The 16,944-nt window shown below is 56.5% G+C and overlaps 2 protein-coding genes across 12 annotated transcripts; both read left to right on the forward strand.

The window, feature by feature from the left end:
* Window positions 1–28: 28 nt before the first annotated feature.
* CCDC159 (coiled-coil domain containing 159) lies at window positions 29–5,925 on the forward strand. 8 transcript variants are annotated; one of them, XM_032884062.1, is made up of 13 exons: window positions 29–136; window positions 1,409–1,527; window positions 1,641–1,867; window positions 2,514–2,547; window positions 2,829–2,917; window positions 3,006–3,087; window positions 3,291–3,486; window positions 4,099–4,184; window positions 4,261–4,337; window positions 4,658–4,779; window positions 4,998–5,077; window positions 5,416–5,529; window positions 5,691–5,925. In XM_032884062.1, the coding sequence occupies exons 1-13, from the start codon at window positions 126–128 to the stop codon at window positions 5,693–5,695; spliced, it is 1,242 nt and encodes a 413-aa protein (XP_032739953.1). In that variant the 5' UTR covers window positions 29–125; the 3' UTR covers window positions 5,696–5,925. The 8 variants fall into 8 exon arrangements, with proteins under 8 accessions (XP_032739953.1, XP_032739955.1, XP_032739951.1 ...); XM_032884064.1 differs by lacking the exon at window positions 5,691–5,925 and having other exon boundaries at window positions 29–144; window positions 1,802–1,867; window positions 5,416–5,642; XM_032884060.1 differs by lacking the exon at window positions 5,691–5,925 and having other exon boundaries at window positions 29–144; window positions 1,409–1,519; window positions 5,416–5,642.
* A 104-nt stretch (window positions 5,926–6,029) lies between these two features.
* On the forward strand, window positions 6,030–14,762 carry PLPPR2 (phospholipid phosphatase related 2). 4 transcript variants are annotated; one of them, XM_032884069.1, is made up of 10 exons: window positions 6,030–6,382; window positions 7,657–7,831; window positions 8,568–8,687; window positions 9,402–9,590; window positions 9,702–9,837; window positions 10,675–10,946; window positions 11,872–12,048; window positions 12,845–12,967; window positions 13,264–13,315; window positions 13,449–14,762. In XM_032884069.1, the coding sequence occupies exons 3-10, from the start codon at window positions 8,622–8,624 to the stop codon at window positions 13,790–13,792; spliced, it is 1,359 nt and encodes a 452-aa protein (XP_032739960.1). In that variant the 5' UTR covers window positions 6,030–6,382; window positions 7,657–7,831; window positions 8,568–8,621; the 3' UTR covers window positions 13,793–14,762. The 4 variants fall into 4 exon arrangements, with proteins under 4 accessions (XP_032739960.1, XP_032739962.1, XP_032739961.1 ...); XM_032884071.1 differs by having other exon boundaries at window positions 8,608–8,687; window positions 12,845–12,951; window positions 13,449–13,604; XM_032884068.1 differs by having other exon boundaries at window positions 6,031–6,382; window positions 8,608–8,687.
* The last annotated feature ends 2,182 nt before the right edge of the window (window positions 14,763–16,944 follow it).

Consider the following 16,944-nt stretch of genomic DNA (forward strand, 5'->3'; position numbering starts at 1 on the left):
TCAGCCCCACCCCTCTCTGTGACTCTACCTTCAGTCTTCGCGCGTTTTAATGCGATGGTGTCCCCACGGGATCAAATTTCAGCGTCACAGCTGGGGACTGGCTTCGCGGTCCTTGAGGGGAGAGCATGAGCAGGTGGGTATGTGGTAGGTGGGGGTGGAAGGGGGTCTGGAGCCCGGCGGGCGCAGGATTCTCGCCCCGGGGGGCGGGGCTCAGATTAATGACCCCGCCCCCTTCCCTCCAATAATTCTCTTGGAGACAGCGGGAGAAAACACCTGACGCGGGAGGGGAAAGGGGAAGAGAAGGGGGCTCGACTGGGGACCTGCCTGCAGTTGGCGCTCAGAAATGCATCTTCTCTTTTCCCTTTCAAGCCTCCCAGGGCTCCTCTGGTCCCATTTCCCAGGTTCTCAGTGTGACGTTAGAGGACACTTTCCCACCACTGTATGTCAGGCGCTGGCATAGGTTAATTTACTTAATCACAACAACCCAGTAAAGTGGCTGGTGTGGCATTCCATTTATACAGCTGGGGACACTGAGGCATGGATAGGTTCGGTAAAATGCCGACATCACACAGACAGGAAGGGGCAGAGCAAAGATTCGAACCCAGGCCACTCAGCTGGAGAGTCCCCTGGCTTAATCATCATGTTGTACTGCCTCTGGAAGTGCAGGCTTCCTGAGACAGTGATTCTGGAAGGGGTAGCCCAGAACATTACGGGCAGAAGAAAGGCTCCCAAATCATAAGACGAGTGTGAAGTGAGTGCTTGGGATAATGCCCAGCACTCAGTGAGGTGCTCAGAAAATAAAAGCTTAAAAAATTGATTAAGGAAGATTTTATAGAGCTGAGTTTCCTCCGGTTCCCAGCCTCAGCTAGCACAGGGCTTAGACTCCAGTTCTCCTGACATTTACTAAATAGATATGCCTTGCCTCTCCTGCTCATACTCCATGGCTCCCACTTTACCTGGGGAGGCAGATCTAAATTCCCCAGTTTGGTTTTCAAGGCCTTGCTTGAGTTGACCTGCTAACCTCCTCCTGCTTCCTCTTGGACCCTACTACCTACCTTCGGCCATCCTGAATTTACCAGCACACAGCATGTGGTTCCACACCTCCAAGCTTTTGTCCATGCTGTTTCCTGCCAGGAATGCCTTTCCATTAGTGCCCAGTGTTAAGATCCTTTTTTGCTTTTAGGCTGTTCTGAGGCCTCACTTTCTCCTGTGGGGGTCTTCTGGATCCTTCTCACTACCCAGCCCAGTGCCTGGGGCTGGGATCATCTTTCATCCAGCTCCTGCTCCTGCCATAACTGGGAGGTCCTGTGTTCAGGGCTGAGGCCTCTCTGGGGTATTAGGGAAGGTCTGGGAGTGTCAGGACTTGGGGGCTGGTCTCAGTGCAGCCCCCTGTTTCCCCCTGTTGAAGCGACCCTCTTCTGGCTGGCCTACCCCAGGACCCTGACTACTCTGTGCCCTGCTACTGCTCATCTCCCTTGCCCTCCAACGGGTGTTTGCCTGCTAACGGGAAGTGTGACAAGTACTGGGGTTTGTTGAGCGGCTTCCCTGGGGCTGGGGAGCTGGGAGGGGCTGGAGTGGCTCTGGGTTGGTCCTCAGAAAGCCCTCACCCCTTCATTCCCCCAACCACCCACCCTGTTCAGGCTCTTCCTCAGACAAGACCTTGAATTATACAATTCACTGGTCCAGGACCCCAGAGCCAGAGATCGTGGGGCCAGCTTCTTCTGAGAACACAGTGCCAAGTATAGACTGGAGGCTAGAGAGGGACTTGGAGCCTCAGTTGTATGGGTCTCGCATCTTCCAGAACCCAGACTCGCGGGAGCAGTGTAATGATCAGGACCTTCTGAAGAGGCATCACAACACCACTAAGGTCACCCCCCACCCGGGAAACACCTCCCAGCCACATTCTACCGCTGTGGGGCTTAGGGAGGGGACCCCGGGGGGGGTCTTTCTCAGGAACCCTTATGATGTGTGACTTCAGCACCCAGAAGAGCACCCAACGCTCAGCCAGCCCACACTGAAAATGTCTTAAATGAATGGATGAAGGGATGAATGGAGCGGATGTGTGATTGTGTTTCTTAGTGAGTGATACTACCTGTGACAGTTTCTGGACATGACTGCCTGTGGGTCTGTGGTTATGGCTGTGTCTCTGAGTTGAGTGTGAGTGGATCCTCTGAGGTTCTTAACCACCTGGCGTGCATGGCTGTGTCTGAGCTTGCCTGGCCGTAGTTGTGTTTCAATGCTTATGTGCCGTTGTGCTTTACCTGAGCCCAGTCCAGACACAGGGCTCTGCAGATGTGTTTTGGGGGCAGCCTCCACGTCTGCACACACAGGGGACAAACCACAAGAGTATACTTCTGACCATGTGTGGGCTAGTGGGGGAGGGGTGCACTCGGGGTCTGGGACACCCAGGACTCAGCAGACCCAGCTCACACCCAACCCCACACAGTGGGTTGGGGTGTGCGAGGAGAAGCACAGGGATGAATTTCTACTACCCACATGTCCTCCTTTCCTAGAAGCCCTTGGAGACCAACTCTTCCAAAGTCAAAGGTGAGAACCTTCTCTCCCGACAAGACTATGTTTGGAAGACCCGCTGGTTTTACCCCCACCCTCTGTCCCAGCCTGGGAGGAGCCACACCACCATGCCCACTTAGCCCTCCCCCAGCCTCAGCTGAGTCTTGCCCCTGACCTTGGCCCGCACTCCTGTCTCTCCCTCAACCTCAACAGACCCCAACCCCTCACCCTCCCCTGAGCTTCTGCTGGTCTCTGACCTGAACTTGCCCCTGCCCCCACTCCTCCTAGCCTCAGCTGACCCTTACCTCTGCTCATAGTTAAGTCCACCATGATGATTCCTGACTCCCAGAAGCTCCTGCGCTGCGAACTGGAGTCACTCAAGGCCCAGCTACAGGCCCAGACCAAGGTGAGGCTCCTCTGCCCTGCCCTGGGCGACCTCTGGCCCTGTTCCCCCACACCTGCTCCTGCCCCCAAGCTTGACCTCTTCCCCACAGGCTTTTGAGTTTCTGAACCACTCAGTGACCATGCTGGAGAAGGAGAGCTGCCTGCAGCAAATCAAGATCCAACAGCTTGAAGGCGAGGACCGGCCAGGGATTAAAGTCAGGCTGGAGGCTGGTCCTGCTGGTGTCAGCTGGGTTAGCCCAAAGTGAAAGAAGTTGGGTGGGTCTCGGGTCAGGGTCAGGGTCAGGGTCAGGTTCTGGTCAGGGTTAGGGCCAGCTGCATTCAAAGGTGGGCTCATGTGTGGTTGGGGCTCAGTCATGATCCCATCTAATTTGCAGAGGTTCTGAGTCCTATGAGCCGCCAGACAGAGAAGGAGGGACACAAGTGGGGTGTGGAGCAGGGACGCCAGGAGCTGTATGGGGCCCTGGCTCAAGGCCTGCAGGGGCTACAGAAGACCCTGCGTGACAGCGAGGAGGTGCAGAGGACCCGCACCACTCACTGCCTGCAGCTGCTAGCTCAGGAGATCCGGGACAGGTGGGCGTCACCAGGAGGGCAGCCTGGAAGCTGTGGGAGAGAAGAGAGGCCAAGGAGAGGGAGCCAAAGGGGGGATGTGGGATGAGACAAATGGGAGAGGCCTGAGTAAGGAGACCTGGGGGCCATGGAAGGTTTGAGGGACAAGATGGGGGGATGAGGAGGCAGTGGGGAAGTGTGGGAAGCTGGGAGGCCAGATGGCAGGAGGAAGGGAGAGGGAGACTGGAAGCTGGAGATGAGGTGGGGAAGGAGGCCAGGAGATCAGGAAACTGGACGTGATATGGGAAGCTGGAGGGAGGAGAGACTGAGGTTGGCAGAGGCTGGGGAGTTTGGGAGGTCAGAGGGGCAAAAGGTGGGGAGACAGAGGCCAGACAATGAGAGGCTGAGAGAATGGGAGGCTGGAGGTCAGGAGGAGAGGACAAGGGGCTGGGAGATTGGAGGTGGGGAAGTAGAGGCAGGAGGGGCAAGGTAGACAGGCAGGTTGGGGGAGGGGACAGATCCTAGGGGGATGGGAACATGACAGTTGGAGGAGGCTTGAGGAGGCAGGTGGGCAAAAGGGAGACCAGAAGACCAGGAAATAGAAGGCCAAAGGCTGAGCAGGGAATGTGGGTCTAGGCTGCCCTGTCCCCTCAGCAAGAAGTTCCTGTGGGAGGAGCTGGAGCTGGTGCGGGAGGAGGTGACCTTCATCTATCAGAAGCTCCGTGAGTGCCTGGAGCCCACGGTCAGGAGGGGGGTCCTTCTGCTGCTCTGGCCCCCCTGAGTCCCCTCCCCCTACAGAGGCTCAGGAGGACGAGATCACAGAGAACCTGGTGAACATCCAGAAGATGCAAAAGACACAGGTGAAGTGCCGCAAGGTGAGTGGAGAGGGCGGGGACCCTATGTGGGTTGGGGACATGGGACTCTCTGCTGGCCTCCACTGTCATACTGGAGCCAGAAGGACTGGGTTCAAATCTCGGCTCTGCCACTTAGCAGCTGCGGGACTGTGGTCAAGTCACTTCACCTCTCTGGGCCTCAGTTTCCTCATCCGTATAGTGGGTATGAGCAGCTGCATGGACTCCGTGCAAAACACTTTGAGGGCCGCCTGACATATCATCAGTGCTAAATAAGGGTCGCTTTTCACCATTCTGGTTCTTACCACTGTTGTCTCACACACACTTCCCACCCCCGGCCTTAGGTCCTGACCAAGATGAAGCAGCAGGGGTATGAGACCTCCAACTGGCCAGAGACCGAGGAGGTGCCATCAGGAGGCAGTGGCTCCTGGAGGGATGACCTCCAAAAGGAGCTGAGTGACATATGGTGATGCCCCGCCCCCACTCTAACCTCTGACTCCTGACCTTCAACTGCCTTGCCTTCCCACCAATCAGATCCAGCGGTGACTACCAGAACTGGAACCCACCCAGTCCAGGCCTCCCTCTCCCCCTGGGACTCACCTCCACCACCACCACGCCCCCGCCCCTGGTCCCCGTCATGCCCCTCCCCCTGCCCAGGACCCCCAGCTCCCTGTCTCCCTGCAGGTCCGCTGTGCACATGCTGCAGAACTCCTTTGATGGCCTCATGTCCTCTGGGGGCTGCCCCAGGGCCTCGAACCTCAAGGGTGAGGGGGGATGAGGTGCACTCTGGGCTGTAGGGGGGTCATTCTCCAGTTTCACACATGGCGGTCATGTTCAGAGGCTATATTTGGGGGTCACATCTGTTGGGGTGTTTTGGGTCCCATTAAGATTTCCATCCCGGGGTAACTCAAGATCACTGGGATCTTTTTAAAGGATCTGTGCAGTAAAATGCAAGGGTCCCTTGAGGTCGTCATACTTTGGTATCACCTTGGGTCACATTCAAGTGATGTAAGGGACACAGGCCCCTGATCACGATGCCACTCAAGGGTCACATTCAGGGTCTGTGGGTGAAAGGCCAGAATTGCACCTGTTGCTCCCGCAGGCTACAGGGGGCACCAAGGCCTGAGCCCTCTGTTCCCCTCGTGGGACTCAGACTCAGACTCAGACCAGGACCATTCCCAGCCACTCTTCATCAAAAGCCACTCCTTCCCATCTGGTACGGAACCTCCCCTGCCCTCCCCCACCCTTTCTCTCCTGGCTTGCCCTCCAGTGCCACAGAAGGACACTTGAAGCTCCCAACCTGGGCATCTGCTCCCTGATTTCCAGCCCTCGGGTCCTCAGGACTAAGCTGGGCCCTGACCCACTCTCTCTCCACAGCCTGAGCAGCCGGGACTGCTCTCCCTGAAGACCCCTCCAGAGAGAAAATAAACTAGCCAAGACCCTCTTCCACCTGTGGACTGTTGCTCCTGCTGCTTCCTGTGCCTAAGAATGACCACCCTCACACCCAGTTTCCTTTCCAGTGTTGGGGAGGGTGTGGGGACCCCAGATGCTGTTCAGAATGTGTAGGCTTAGGGGACAGTGTGAGGCCAGATTTAATAATAACAAGGTCAGGGGTCAGATATGAGGATCCAGAGGGCCCTGGCGCTCTAGTCTACTGCCCCAAAGGGGAAACTGAGGCATAAGGAGGGGGGGTCGAGGTCCAGGGTCATGCTCGCACCCTGCCCTGATCCTCCCCTCTGCGCCCCCCACCGCCTAGTTCTCCCTCAACCTGCATCCTTCATTCCCTCCCAAATTTGTCCTAACACTTTTCGGCCCCACCAAGAGCAACAGAGGCCCCGCCCCGGACCATGCTAATGAGACACCGCGAGTCCCCGCCCGACTGGGTTATGCAAATGAAGAGCCAGGAGGCCCCGCCCCTCGCCCCTTCGCTGAGTCTGCGCGGCGCTGCCGGGCCGACGGCGTCTCCCATCACCGTGTCCGCCCGCGGGGCCTGCCGTCCGTCAGTTCGTCCTGTCGCCCGGGTGACGTCTAAGCGGAGCGGGGGCTCAGACTGTGACAGCCTCGACCCGGTGAGGGAGAGGGGCTTGGGGCGCTCCCGGCATCCCCTCTCGCGGGCTACCGACCCTCGGTCTGTATGGTTCGGCCAGGGTTCGGCTCCTGCGGGTCGGGTCCCTTGTGGGTCCGGCGCAGGGAGGGGGAAGGGAGGCAGTGAGCTGGGGCTTGAGAACCGGCCCGGGGAGGGGAGCGTGGAGATGGGGACCCCGGGCCGGTGAAGCCAAGCGGCAGGTGGTGAGGGTGACTGTGATTGTGTGCTTGTCATTTTGTGTCAGTGTGTGGTTGTGTAACTGTGATTGTGTGGCTCTGGGGATGCCTGTGTGGTAGATGGTCTGTGTGGTGGATGTGTGACTCTCCTGTGGCTGTGATTGTGTGGCTGTCATCACGGGTGTCACTCTGAGGGTGTGTGTGGCTGTGTTGTTGTGACTGCTATCCCTGTGAGTGTGTGAGGCTGTCTCTGTGTCTGTACAGTTGTGTGCATATGACTGCCATTGTGTGTTCCTTCTGATGGTGTGTGGGGGCCCATTTCTATGTCTCAGTGTGTGGCTGTGATCATGCGCCTTTCTTGTGTGGCTCGGTGTGCAAATCCGTGTCGCGGTCCACGTATGTGCCCTTGTGGTGGCCATGTGGCTGAGCTCGTGGATGACATCGTCTCTCCTGTGAGTGTCAGTGTGGCTGAGACACTGTGAATATGTGTGGCTGTCGCTGAGTGCCTGGTTGTTGGGGGTGTGACACCGTGACCGGTTTATGACCCCCATTGTGTGTGGTGACTCTTTTTGATGTAACTCTTCCGTGTGTTGGCAGCCCTGAGGCTCTGTCCCTGGTGACAGGGGGGTGAGCGCTGGTGTGGGGCTGTATGCGGGGCTGTGAAGTGTTTGAAGGACCTCCCCTTGTGTCCCTGTGACTGTGTGTGTGTGGGGGGGGTTGTTTGATCTGTGTGGGTGTCTGTGACAGGCCGTGTGCACATTGTGCCATGTGTGTGAGTGTACAGTTGTGTGTTGTGGGTGTTGGGCACCTGTCTGAATGAACAGGCCTGTCTTGTTCACCACCAGCAAAGTGCCTGTAACCCAGCAGGCACTGGCTCCTTGTTGGTGGGATGGACAAATTCTGTACTCTGTGTGTGTGTGTGTGTGTGTGTGTGTGGTGGTGGTTGGGATGGAGGCCGTGGCTGAGTTGTATACTCTAGGGATGCCGGCATGTGTGATTGTGTCTCTGGAAGGGTGAGGGGCCGTGGCCACGTGGGCGTCTGAGATCTCTGGTGACCCTCGCCCCGCATGTCACACTGCAGAGCAAGCTGCGTGGATGGGGCACTGGACCCAGAGTGCCTACCCTCACCTTCCTGGGCCTCAGTTTCCACATCTGTGCAATGGGGTTGACCATCCCTGCCCTGCTGGCCGCCAGGAGCGGCTGTGAGTCTGTGGGTGTGGCGGAGGCCTGTGGGAAGCCATAGGGCCCTTTCACAGGTGAGGTCAGCCTGGGAGAAGGGGTCGAGCAGGTGTGGCTCTGTTGGCCCCTCAGTGCTGGGGACTGAGGTTCGATTGCGGGAAGAGGAGGCTCGTGGGAAGATAGTCCCCTTGTGAGACGGCAAGGCCGACAGTCTGGGAGGAGGGGACGTAGGGGAGGCATCTGGGATAGGAGGGCCTGGCCATCAGCCCGAACCAGTCAGGCACAGCTCATGGGGACAGGAAAGAGAGGCCCCTGTGGGCCATGGGGAAAGGGACTCAGAGGAGGAATTTGGTGGGGGTGGGGGACACAGAGCATGGGGTCCCTTATAAAGTATTTGAGGAAAGAGGATGGGGTCCCCTAAAAACCCTTGGGGGTGGGAACCCTTCTAAGTGGGCCCTTCTCTGTGGGGGAGGGGTTCTGTTTAGCTGGAGAAGTCTCTTCCAAGGGCTGAGGGGAGGTGACCTGTGTGGTAAGGAGAGACCCTCCTAAAAGGCATGAGGTCTGAATCTCCTATGTGGGCTGTTGGGGGAGAAAACCACTGTAGAGCCTCTGGGATCTGGGCTGGGGCTGGGCTGAGCTGCTCGTGTCGGGAGGCCTCCAAAGGGCAGGATCCTAGACATTCAGAGTCATGGCCAGAAGGCGCAGTGGGCGGAACCAGGGCTCCTTTGTAGTAGTTCTGGGGCGGGGGTGGGGATGGGGATCATGATGTGTCCAGAGGACTCTACTCAGGCAGGTGACCGGAGCCTCCCCCAGGCCCCGCCCTGGCGGTCCCATTCCCTTCCCACGTCCACAGGCCCAGCCTTCACCATGGCAGGAGGGAGAACTCAATCGAAGAGGAGTTTCTCCATCATTCCCTGCTTTGTCTTCGTGGAGGTGAGGAACCCAGTAACTCTCTCCCCTCCCCCCCCGCCCATCTGCACCCCAGACTCGCTCCCAGACCCTCAGCGGGGAGGAGGCACGTTCACAAGTGACACTCCCAGGGTTCCAAGCCTGCTCTGTCCACCCTTAGCGCAGAACTCTGGGTACCTCCCATCCCCTCTTGAGTTCAGCTTCCTTGGCTGTCAAAAAGGTGTCATCAGAGTCCCTTTCTCCTAAGGCAGTTATGAAGGTAAGATGTATTAATTCATGGAAGGGGTTTAGTATGATGTCCTGCCCCCAGTAAGGATTGTACTTCTGGGAGCTGCCAGCACTTCTGCCAGTAGTAGTATCTTTTCCTCTGTTGGTCTGTGTTCTCCTCCCTACCCACTAGCCCCTCTCTTTGGTCTGAGCCCTGGCCCAGTCCCCACTCACTCTCCCCCATCCTATTTCCTCTCTCCTTTCCATTCTACTAGTCCCTTCTCTTTCTCTCCTCCTCCTTGCCCCTCCCCTGCCTTTTCTTTCTGTTCCTTTCTCTTTGTGTCTCCCAGGTCCAGACAACTCCCAGCTTCTCTCTGTCTCTCCCACCCTTTGTATCTCCCCCAGTCTTGATCTCTCTGTCTCTCCTCCCCATCTTGGTCTCTCTCCATCTCTGTGTCTATCGCCATGGCCCCAGCCTGGACCTGACCTTGTCTCTTCTCTCTCTGTCCCCCTGCCATGACTGGGTGGCAGTCAGTGCTTCTGGGCATCGTGGTCCTGCTTGCTTACCGCCTGGAGTTCACGGACACCTTCCCCGTACACACCCAGGGGTTCTTCTGCTATGACAGTACCTATGCCAAGCCTTACCCGGGGCCTGAGGCTGCAAGCCGAGTACCTCCTGCACTCATCTATGCCCTGGTCACTGCTGGGCCCACCCTCACGGTGAGACTGGGGGTAGCCTTGGTCAGACCCAGATGGCAGGAGGGCCAGGTGGAGGTGGGTGGAGGGTTGGCTTTGAAGGCCAGGAAGACCCCGCCTTGATCTTGCCCACAGATCCTGCTGGGGGAGCTGGCGCGTGCCTTTTTCCCCGCGCCACCCTCAGCCATCCCCATCATCGGGGAGAGCACCATCGTGTCGGGGGCCTGCTGCCGCTTCAGCCCCCCACTGCGGAGGCTGGTCCGCTTCCTGGGTGAGTGATGCAGCCAGGGGGTCAGCTATGCAAAAGAGGTGTGGGCTAGGTTCAGCCATAATAAGAATTTTACGGGGAAGAGGGCCTAGAACAGCCATGATGATGACCTCATGAGGCAAAGAGGGATGTCGGTAAGGCCAGGCACAATGGAGGTTCTAGGCACAATGGTAGGCCTAAGCCAACCATGGTGGCAAATGCCAGGGCCCCAGATTGCTACAAGGAGAGTATCAAGGCAGAAAATGGGGACACAGGCCCAGGCCAAAGACCAGCCCAACCTCTATCCCACCCCAAGCAGGAGAATGAGAACCCGGTGTGGGGTCCCAGCCACAATGAGTGGCCATGGTGTAGGAGAAGGGCAGAGCTCATCCAAAATGGTGGTCCCTGTGACAGAGGACTGGAGCTCTAGCTCTGGCTGATTGTTGATCCAGGGAAAAAGTGATCAATTCAATAACAGTGAGCCCAGGGCAGGTGTATAAAGAGGCCTAGAAATACCCACAGGATGGTCTTCAGAGATTTCAGGCATGAGCCCAGTCCTGATGTCATGCTGCTGAGGGGTCCTAGCCCAACTATATTGGGGCTCCAGGGGAGGACCCACTCCTGAGATGGTAGTAATCTAAGGCGGACAGAAGCAAGAGGCTCAGGGTGCCATCATGTTCGTCCCAAGGGGGGAGGACCTTGGCCCAGGGATAATGGGATATGGCTTTAGGGGGATTTGCGGCTGTGCTTTAATGATGGTCATAGGAACAAGGCGCCTGGATGAGCCATAGGGGCTCACAGGAGGAGGGCCCTGGGGTATCAGGGGCCCAGCACGAACTCCCTCTCCCACTTCACCCCCAGGGGTCTACTCCTTCGGCCTCTTCACCACGACCATCTTCGCCAACGCGGGGCAGGTGGTGACCGGCAACCCTACACCGCACTTCCTGTCGGTGTGCCGCCCCAACTACACGGCCCTGGGCTGCCCACCGCCCTCGCCGGACAGGCCAGGGCCTGACCGCTTTGTCACCGACCAGGGTGCCTGTGCCGGCAGCCCCAGCCTGGTGGCCGCTGCGCGCCGTGCCTTCCCCTGCAAGGATGCCGCCCTTTGCGCCTATGCAGTCACCTACACAGCGGTGAGCCCCAGAATAGGGGCACAAAAGTGGGAGGGGGGCGGCCAATGGGCAGGAGGCCACTCTGGACTGGAAACTCTGATTCCTTCCCAGGGTAAAGTCACACCTCAGTGCTGTGACACTGCCCTGAGGGTGGTCCCACTCTTGGGCAGGAAGGTCCCTCAGACTACCTCTTTTGAGTCTGGCCACGCCCCCTGGCCCGGAATGCCACACCCAAGGGAGGTTGTTGGCTCCGCCCGTGGGACCAAAACACTGTTCTGGAGCCCTGTACTCCATTCCCTGGAGCCTAGCCATACCCCTGATGCGACAGGTCCCTAAATTTTGGCTGGGAGACTGGGCAGTTGGGCTTTTAATTCGGTCCCCTGGAGCCTGGGAGGGAGGACCCTCCCCCAACCTCCCCATCCCGCTTCGTCCTTGCCCTTTCTAGATCTGGCCACGCCCCCGACTTGACCGACTGGGACTTCCTCTGTCCCCAGCCTTTCCTTGGTTCGCACCTCCTGTTGCTTTGCCTCCTTTTTCTGGTGTCCAGGACTAACTAGTTTCTATTCTTGTCAGTGGATCCCTGGGGCTTGGGGGTTCCACCTCCTGGAGTTCCTGGACCTGCCCCCCTGGGCCTTTACTCCACGCTCTGGTTCTGAAGCAGTGGGCTGACCTAGCAAGCATCTTTCTCCATCTGTGGCTGGTCCTGGGCAGTCCTGGGCCCCAGACTCTGTCCGCTGCTCTTTGGTGTCCAGACCACACCCCTATCCCTGAAAGGGCCCGCTGGGAGTTCACGTCTCCATCCACAAACTCCAGTCCCGCTGGCTCCGTAGCTCCTGGCCACAGCCTCCAGCCCCAGCGCCATTCCCAGGGATTCTGGCCACGCCCTCCAGCCCGGAAGGCGGTAGCCACCTGCCATGCGTCCCCCTGACTGGTCTGGCTCCCACAGATGTACGTGACCCTTGTGTTCCGCGTGAAGGGCTCCCGCCTGGTCAAACCCTCGCTCTGCCTGGCCCTGCTGTGCCCCGCCTTCCTGGTGGGCGTGGTCCGCGTGGCCGAGTACCGCAACCACTGGTCCGACGTGCTGGCCGGCTTCCTGACAGGCGCTGCCATCGCAACATTTCTGGTGAGCCACCTTGCCATCCCATCCATTCCAGTATGGGAGACCCTCTATGAGCTCTCTGACCCAAGAAGTTGGACCGAACGATAGTGAAGGGTGTGGACTCTGTGTGACCTTGGGCGAGACCCTTTATCTTACCCTGCCTGGATGTTTTCATCTGTGAAATGGGATGACAGGACCAGGGTATGTAGAGTGAGGTCCTTGCTTTGAGTGCAGAATTTGAAGGCCCACTGAAACACTGAGTAATCAAGATAAATAAGGTTTTAATGACATACTTTTAAAAAAACCAAAATAGGGACGCCTGGGTGGCTCAGTCGGCTAAGTCGCTGCCTTCAGCGCAGGTCATGATCCCAGAGTCCTGGGATCGAGTCCCACATCCGGCTCCTTGCTCAGCGTGGAGCCTGCTTCTCTCTTTGCCTCTGCCTGCCAGTGTGCGTGCACTCTCTCTCTCTGACAAATAAATAAATAAAATAAAATCTTAAAAGAAAACAAAACAAAAACCGAAATTAATGCAATAACACGTGATGTCCAAAATATCAAAAACTTAAAAGACAGAACCAGATCCTGCCTTTGCACCACTTGGCCTTACTTGCCTCACCCTGTCATGACCTGTGGAATAGATAATAATAGTACCTACCTCTTAGTAAGGTGGAAAGAACAGTGCTTGGCACATAAATGTATTGGAAAATGTTAACTGAAAACCTGAGCCTCGGTTTCCTTATCTGAAAAATGGGGATGATATTTATGCCACTCCTACATTATTGGCTTCAGGCCTCAACATGCCCCTCTCACTCTGTCCCAGGTCACATGTGTCGTACACAACTTCCAGAGCCGGCGGCCCTCTGGCCGAAGGCTCTCCCCCTGGGAGGACCTGGGCCAAGCCCCCACCATGGACAGCCCCCTCGAAAAGTTAAGTGTGGCCCAGGTAAGGGGGGCCGGGGTCTGATCCCGGCTGGAGAGGGTGGTAGGTGGAAGGGGACCAAGGAGGCAGGAAGTCAGGCAAGAGGTGGGGGTCTCCAGGCCTTGGGGAGGTAGAGGGATTACTCGTCTTTGTGAACCTTGGTCCTGGGGGACAGTCACACAAAATAGAAGGGTGTGTCTTGATTAATCCGGAAAACTCTAGGTCTTTTCCACAAGCTCTCTGTCTGATGAGCCCCTCATGGCTGTGGCCAGTGGGGCCCAGGGGGCCACTAGCCCCTTCCCTCTGCCTCTTTGTCTCAGGAACCCGAAGCCTGCAGGCCGCATTCGACACCGGCACGGCTCACCCCATCCAGTGAGTGTCGAGGGAGTGGGGGGATAACCGGGGGGACTTCCAGGTCGCAGTCACTGCCACAGAGGTCTCGCCTATGCTCTCGTGGCCCCCTCCCAAGTTTTCTGATCCCCTGACCTCTGACCCTGACCCCCAGAGTCGCAGAACTGTGCCCGCCGTGGCCACCTGATCCCCAGCTGCGTGTCCTCCAGGGCTCCAGCCATGTGTTCGTCGCCCCGTGTGCCCCGCCCTCGATTGAGGTCTGAGCCAACGCCCCTGCCCCTGCCCCTGCCCCTGCCAGCACCAACCCCCAGCCAGGGCCCCTCACCCTCCTCCCCCGGGCCTGGGGGGCCGGGTGGGGGTGGCGGACGTGGTCGGAAGTTGCTGCTGCCCACGCCCCTGCTTCGGGACCTGTACACCCTTAGCGGACTCTATCCCTCCCCCTTCCACCGGGACAACTTCAGCCCTTACCTGTTTGCCAGCCGTGACCACCTGTTGTGAGGCCCTGATGCCCTCCCAGAATCTTCCAGGCCCCCTTTCCTTCCCCGCCACACGTGTGGGTGCGTGTGCCATGTGAGTGCCAAAGCCCTCTGTGCACAAACCAGCCTGGTCGAGGCATTAGAGGCAGGCTGGAAGGACATTTGGGGGGCCCCCTGCCTCTCTTGCCCTCTGGGACACCCAAGAGGGCATTACTGGGAGGTGGGCCCTTGCCCCTAGAATTACTCTTTTAAGGGCCAAAACCTGACCCCATTGGCCATTGCTGAGCCAATGGGAGCCCCTGGTTCTAAAATTTCTACTTAAAAGTAGTTTACTCCAGCCAGTGGGAGCCTCCCCTCATGTCGTAGAATCCTCAGGCAAGAGGGTAACTCCAGTTAGTGTTCAGCGTCTGAACAACCAATAGGAGTCCTTGGTTTTCAGAATTTCTAGGATGGGTGGGTATGATTCCAGTCAATGGGGGACCGCCAATGTCTAAGGACAAGCAAAGAAGAGGGAGATGGGGTCATCCTTTGTCATCGGGTCCTCTCTCAGATTCAGAAGAGTCCAGCTGGAGCATGGGGGCAGGCTCCCCCATGGCAGGGTCCTTGGGGCACCCCTTCCTCTCTTAGCCTCTCCCCCATGTGCAAACTCTCACTCAGTCCCTCCTAACTCCCAACTTATGCAGGGCTTGCCCCAGTTCAGAGGTTTTGGGGTTCAGGGTGCTGTCTCCCCTTGTCTGTGCCCAGATCACCCCAAACCTTTCTGTTATTAGGGCTATGGGAGGAGACTTTTTTTGCCTTGGAATCTGCCCTTGTTCTTTCCACTGCCCCCCATCCCGGGCCCCAGCCTCCTGCAGATGTGCCATCATAGGGGGTATGGGTGGAGCATAGAGGGCTCCCCTGCCCCAGGCAGCCAAAGGCAGTGGGCAGAGGAGACACTGCCCCCCTTTCCTGCCCCCCTCCTTATCTTTAATAAAGACCTGTTTGTAACAGAAGTTTGGCCACCTGCCTTCCTCCTCCCCCAGGTGTTGGGGCATAGAAGAATTTAATCATTGGTATGTAGCCAAGGTGAGACTGGGAGTGTGTTTATTGTCACAGTGGATCTGAGAGTGATTATGGAAAAGCAGTGTGGGGTCATTGAGCCAGCGACTTTAAATCGTGGCTCAGCATTTCCTGGTTGCATGTTGCATGACCTCGGGAAAAGTTAATTAACCTCTCTGTTCTATTGTTTCCTTATCTGTCAAATGCAGACAGCACCACAAGCTACATATAAGGCACAAAAACACCTAGTGAGGGGCCTCACATGACTGTCTCCTCCAGGCACCTAGCCTGTTTCTGACTATGGCCTGGGTGCTGAGGACACGTGGAATAGGGTGAAGGCACTAGGAGCCCCCATGCCAACCCCCTAGCTGCATGGATGGGAGCAAGGGTTCTACTTGTGACATTGTGCTGAGACACAAGCCTTGAGGACCCAGTGGAAACCAGGAGTCATGAAGGCACAGACCTCCTCACAACTCCACCATGGCTCTGAAGGGCTTCCAACAGGCCATTTGGGGCATGGAGTCATTCAGGAACTGGGAAAGTGTTCTCTGCTTCCCTCCCCTCCATTCTATTCATTCATTCATTCATTCATTCATTCAGCAAACACTATGGATCACCTACTGTGTGCCAGGTGCTGCGTTGTTGGCACAGGGGCTGTAGCAATGAACAGAACGGACACAAATTTCTGCATCAGGGGCTAACACTAATACATGAGACAGACAACAAGATAAATAAACTAGATACAGAGTCACAATTCCAAATTCCAAAAACGTCTGAAAAGCAAAATTGTTTCATAACCCATTTGTGGCAAAACCTGGCCTCTACTGATATAAGGTTATTATAGCTTTTATTTATTGAAACTGATGTGAGTATTCTTATGTTTCATTCCAGATAAAGGAAAGTGTTTGATTTTGAGATGTTATCCCAGGCCCCACTAGTGATGCAATACAGATTATTATACCATAGTACCTTTTTAAAAAATCTGAAAAATTCTGAATTCCAAGCTCTAGGACCAGGGGTTTAGGTCAAGGTTTGGGATCTCTGATATATTAGATATTGATAAGTGATAGGAGAAAATTCAAGCTAGAGAAGACAATGGGACAACTTCGGGATGGGGGCACAGTTTGCAATTTAAAGAGGCATGAAGGAGGGAAGAAAGAGCCATGTAAATATGGCGGGGGAAGGAAAGTTTGAGGCAGAGGGAACAGCAAGCACAAAATCGCTGAGGTGGGAACCAGCCCTCTGTGTTCAGTGAAGAGGCCTAGGGAAGAGACAGGTAGAGGGAGAGGAGATGGGGTAGGTGTTGGGACTGATTGTTGGGCATGGGAAAGGAGATGGGAGCATGAGAGGGCTTAAGGCAGAGGAGGATAGAATCACAGAACTCCCTTCTTCACAAGACAGATCTCCTAATTTCAGGGATCCTACCCCTGAGGGCCATGTTTCCTTCTGTCCCACAGCTACCTCCCCGAGGGCAGGAAAGAAGCAAAACTTCAGCACAGCGGACAGCACTCCAGCCAACCCCCAGCTAGCGCTGTCCGCGGTCCTGAAATCAAGGGCTGGCCAAGAAAGGGTAAAGTGGGGACTGCCAGACACAAAGAAGCGTTCAGGTCTGCTAAAGAAGGTGGAGACAGCCGGCCTTGCCTTGTCCACACCCCCATCCCAGGATGGATAATTTTAGGTAGAAAGTCCAGACTAAGGTAGACGCACTTATTCAAAACAATTCTTTTTTTTTTTAAAGATTTTATTTATTTGAAACAGAGAGAGAGAGAGAGATCACAAGTATGCAGAGAGGCAGGCATAGAGAGAGAGGAGAAAGCAGGCTCCCCGCTGAGCAGAGAGCCCGATGCGGGCCTCGATCCCAGGACCCTGAGATCATGACCTGAGCCGAAGGCAGAGGCTTAACCCACTGAGCCACCCAGGGCCCTCAAAACACTTCTTGACATGCCCCTGTAGGTTCCATGGAATCTCTAACTCAATGCAACCAAAACCGAGTTCTGGTTTATAATGTAAGTCAGACCACAACCCTCCTCTGCTCAAACCCTCTTGTGGCTGGCTCCCCATGCATTCTGGTAAAAGCCAAAGTTCTCCCAGTGCCTCAGGGCCTTTGTGCTTAGAGGTGCTACCACTTGGAATGTT

The sequence above is a fragment of the Lontra canadensis genome, unplaced genomic scaffold, assembly GCF_010015895.1.
Source record: "Lontra canadensis isolate GAN:19392208 unplaced genomic scaffold, GSC_riverotter_1.0 scaffold88, whole genome shotgun sequence".
NCBI lineage: Eukaryota > Metazoa > Chordata > Mammalia > Carnivora > Mustelidae > Lontra > Lontra canadensis.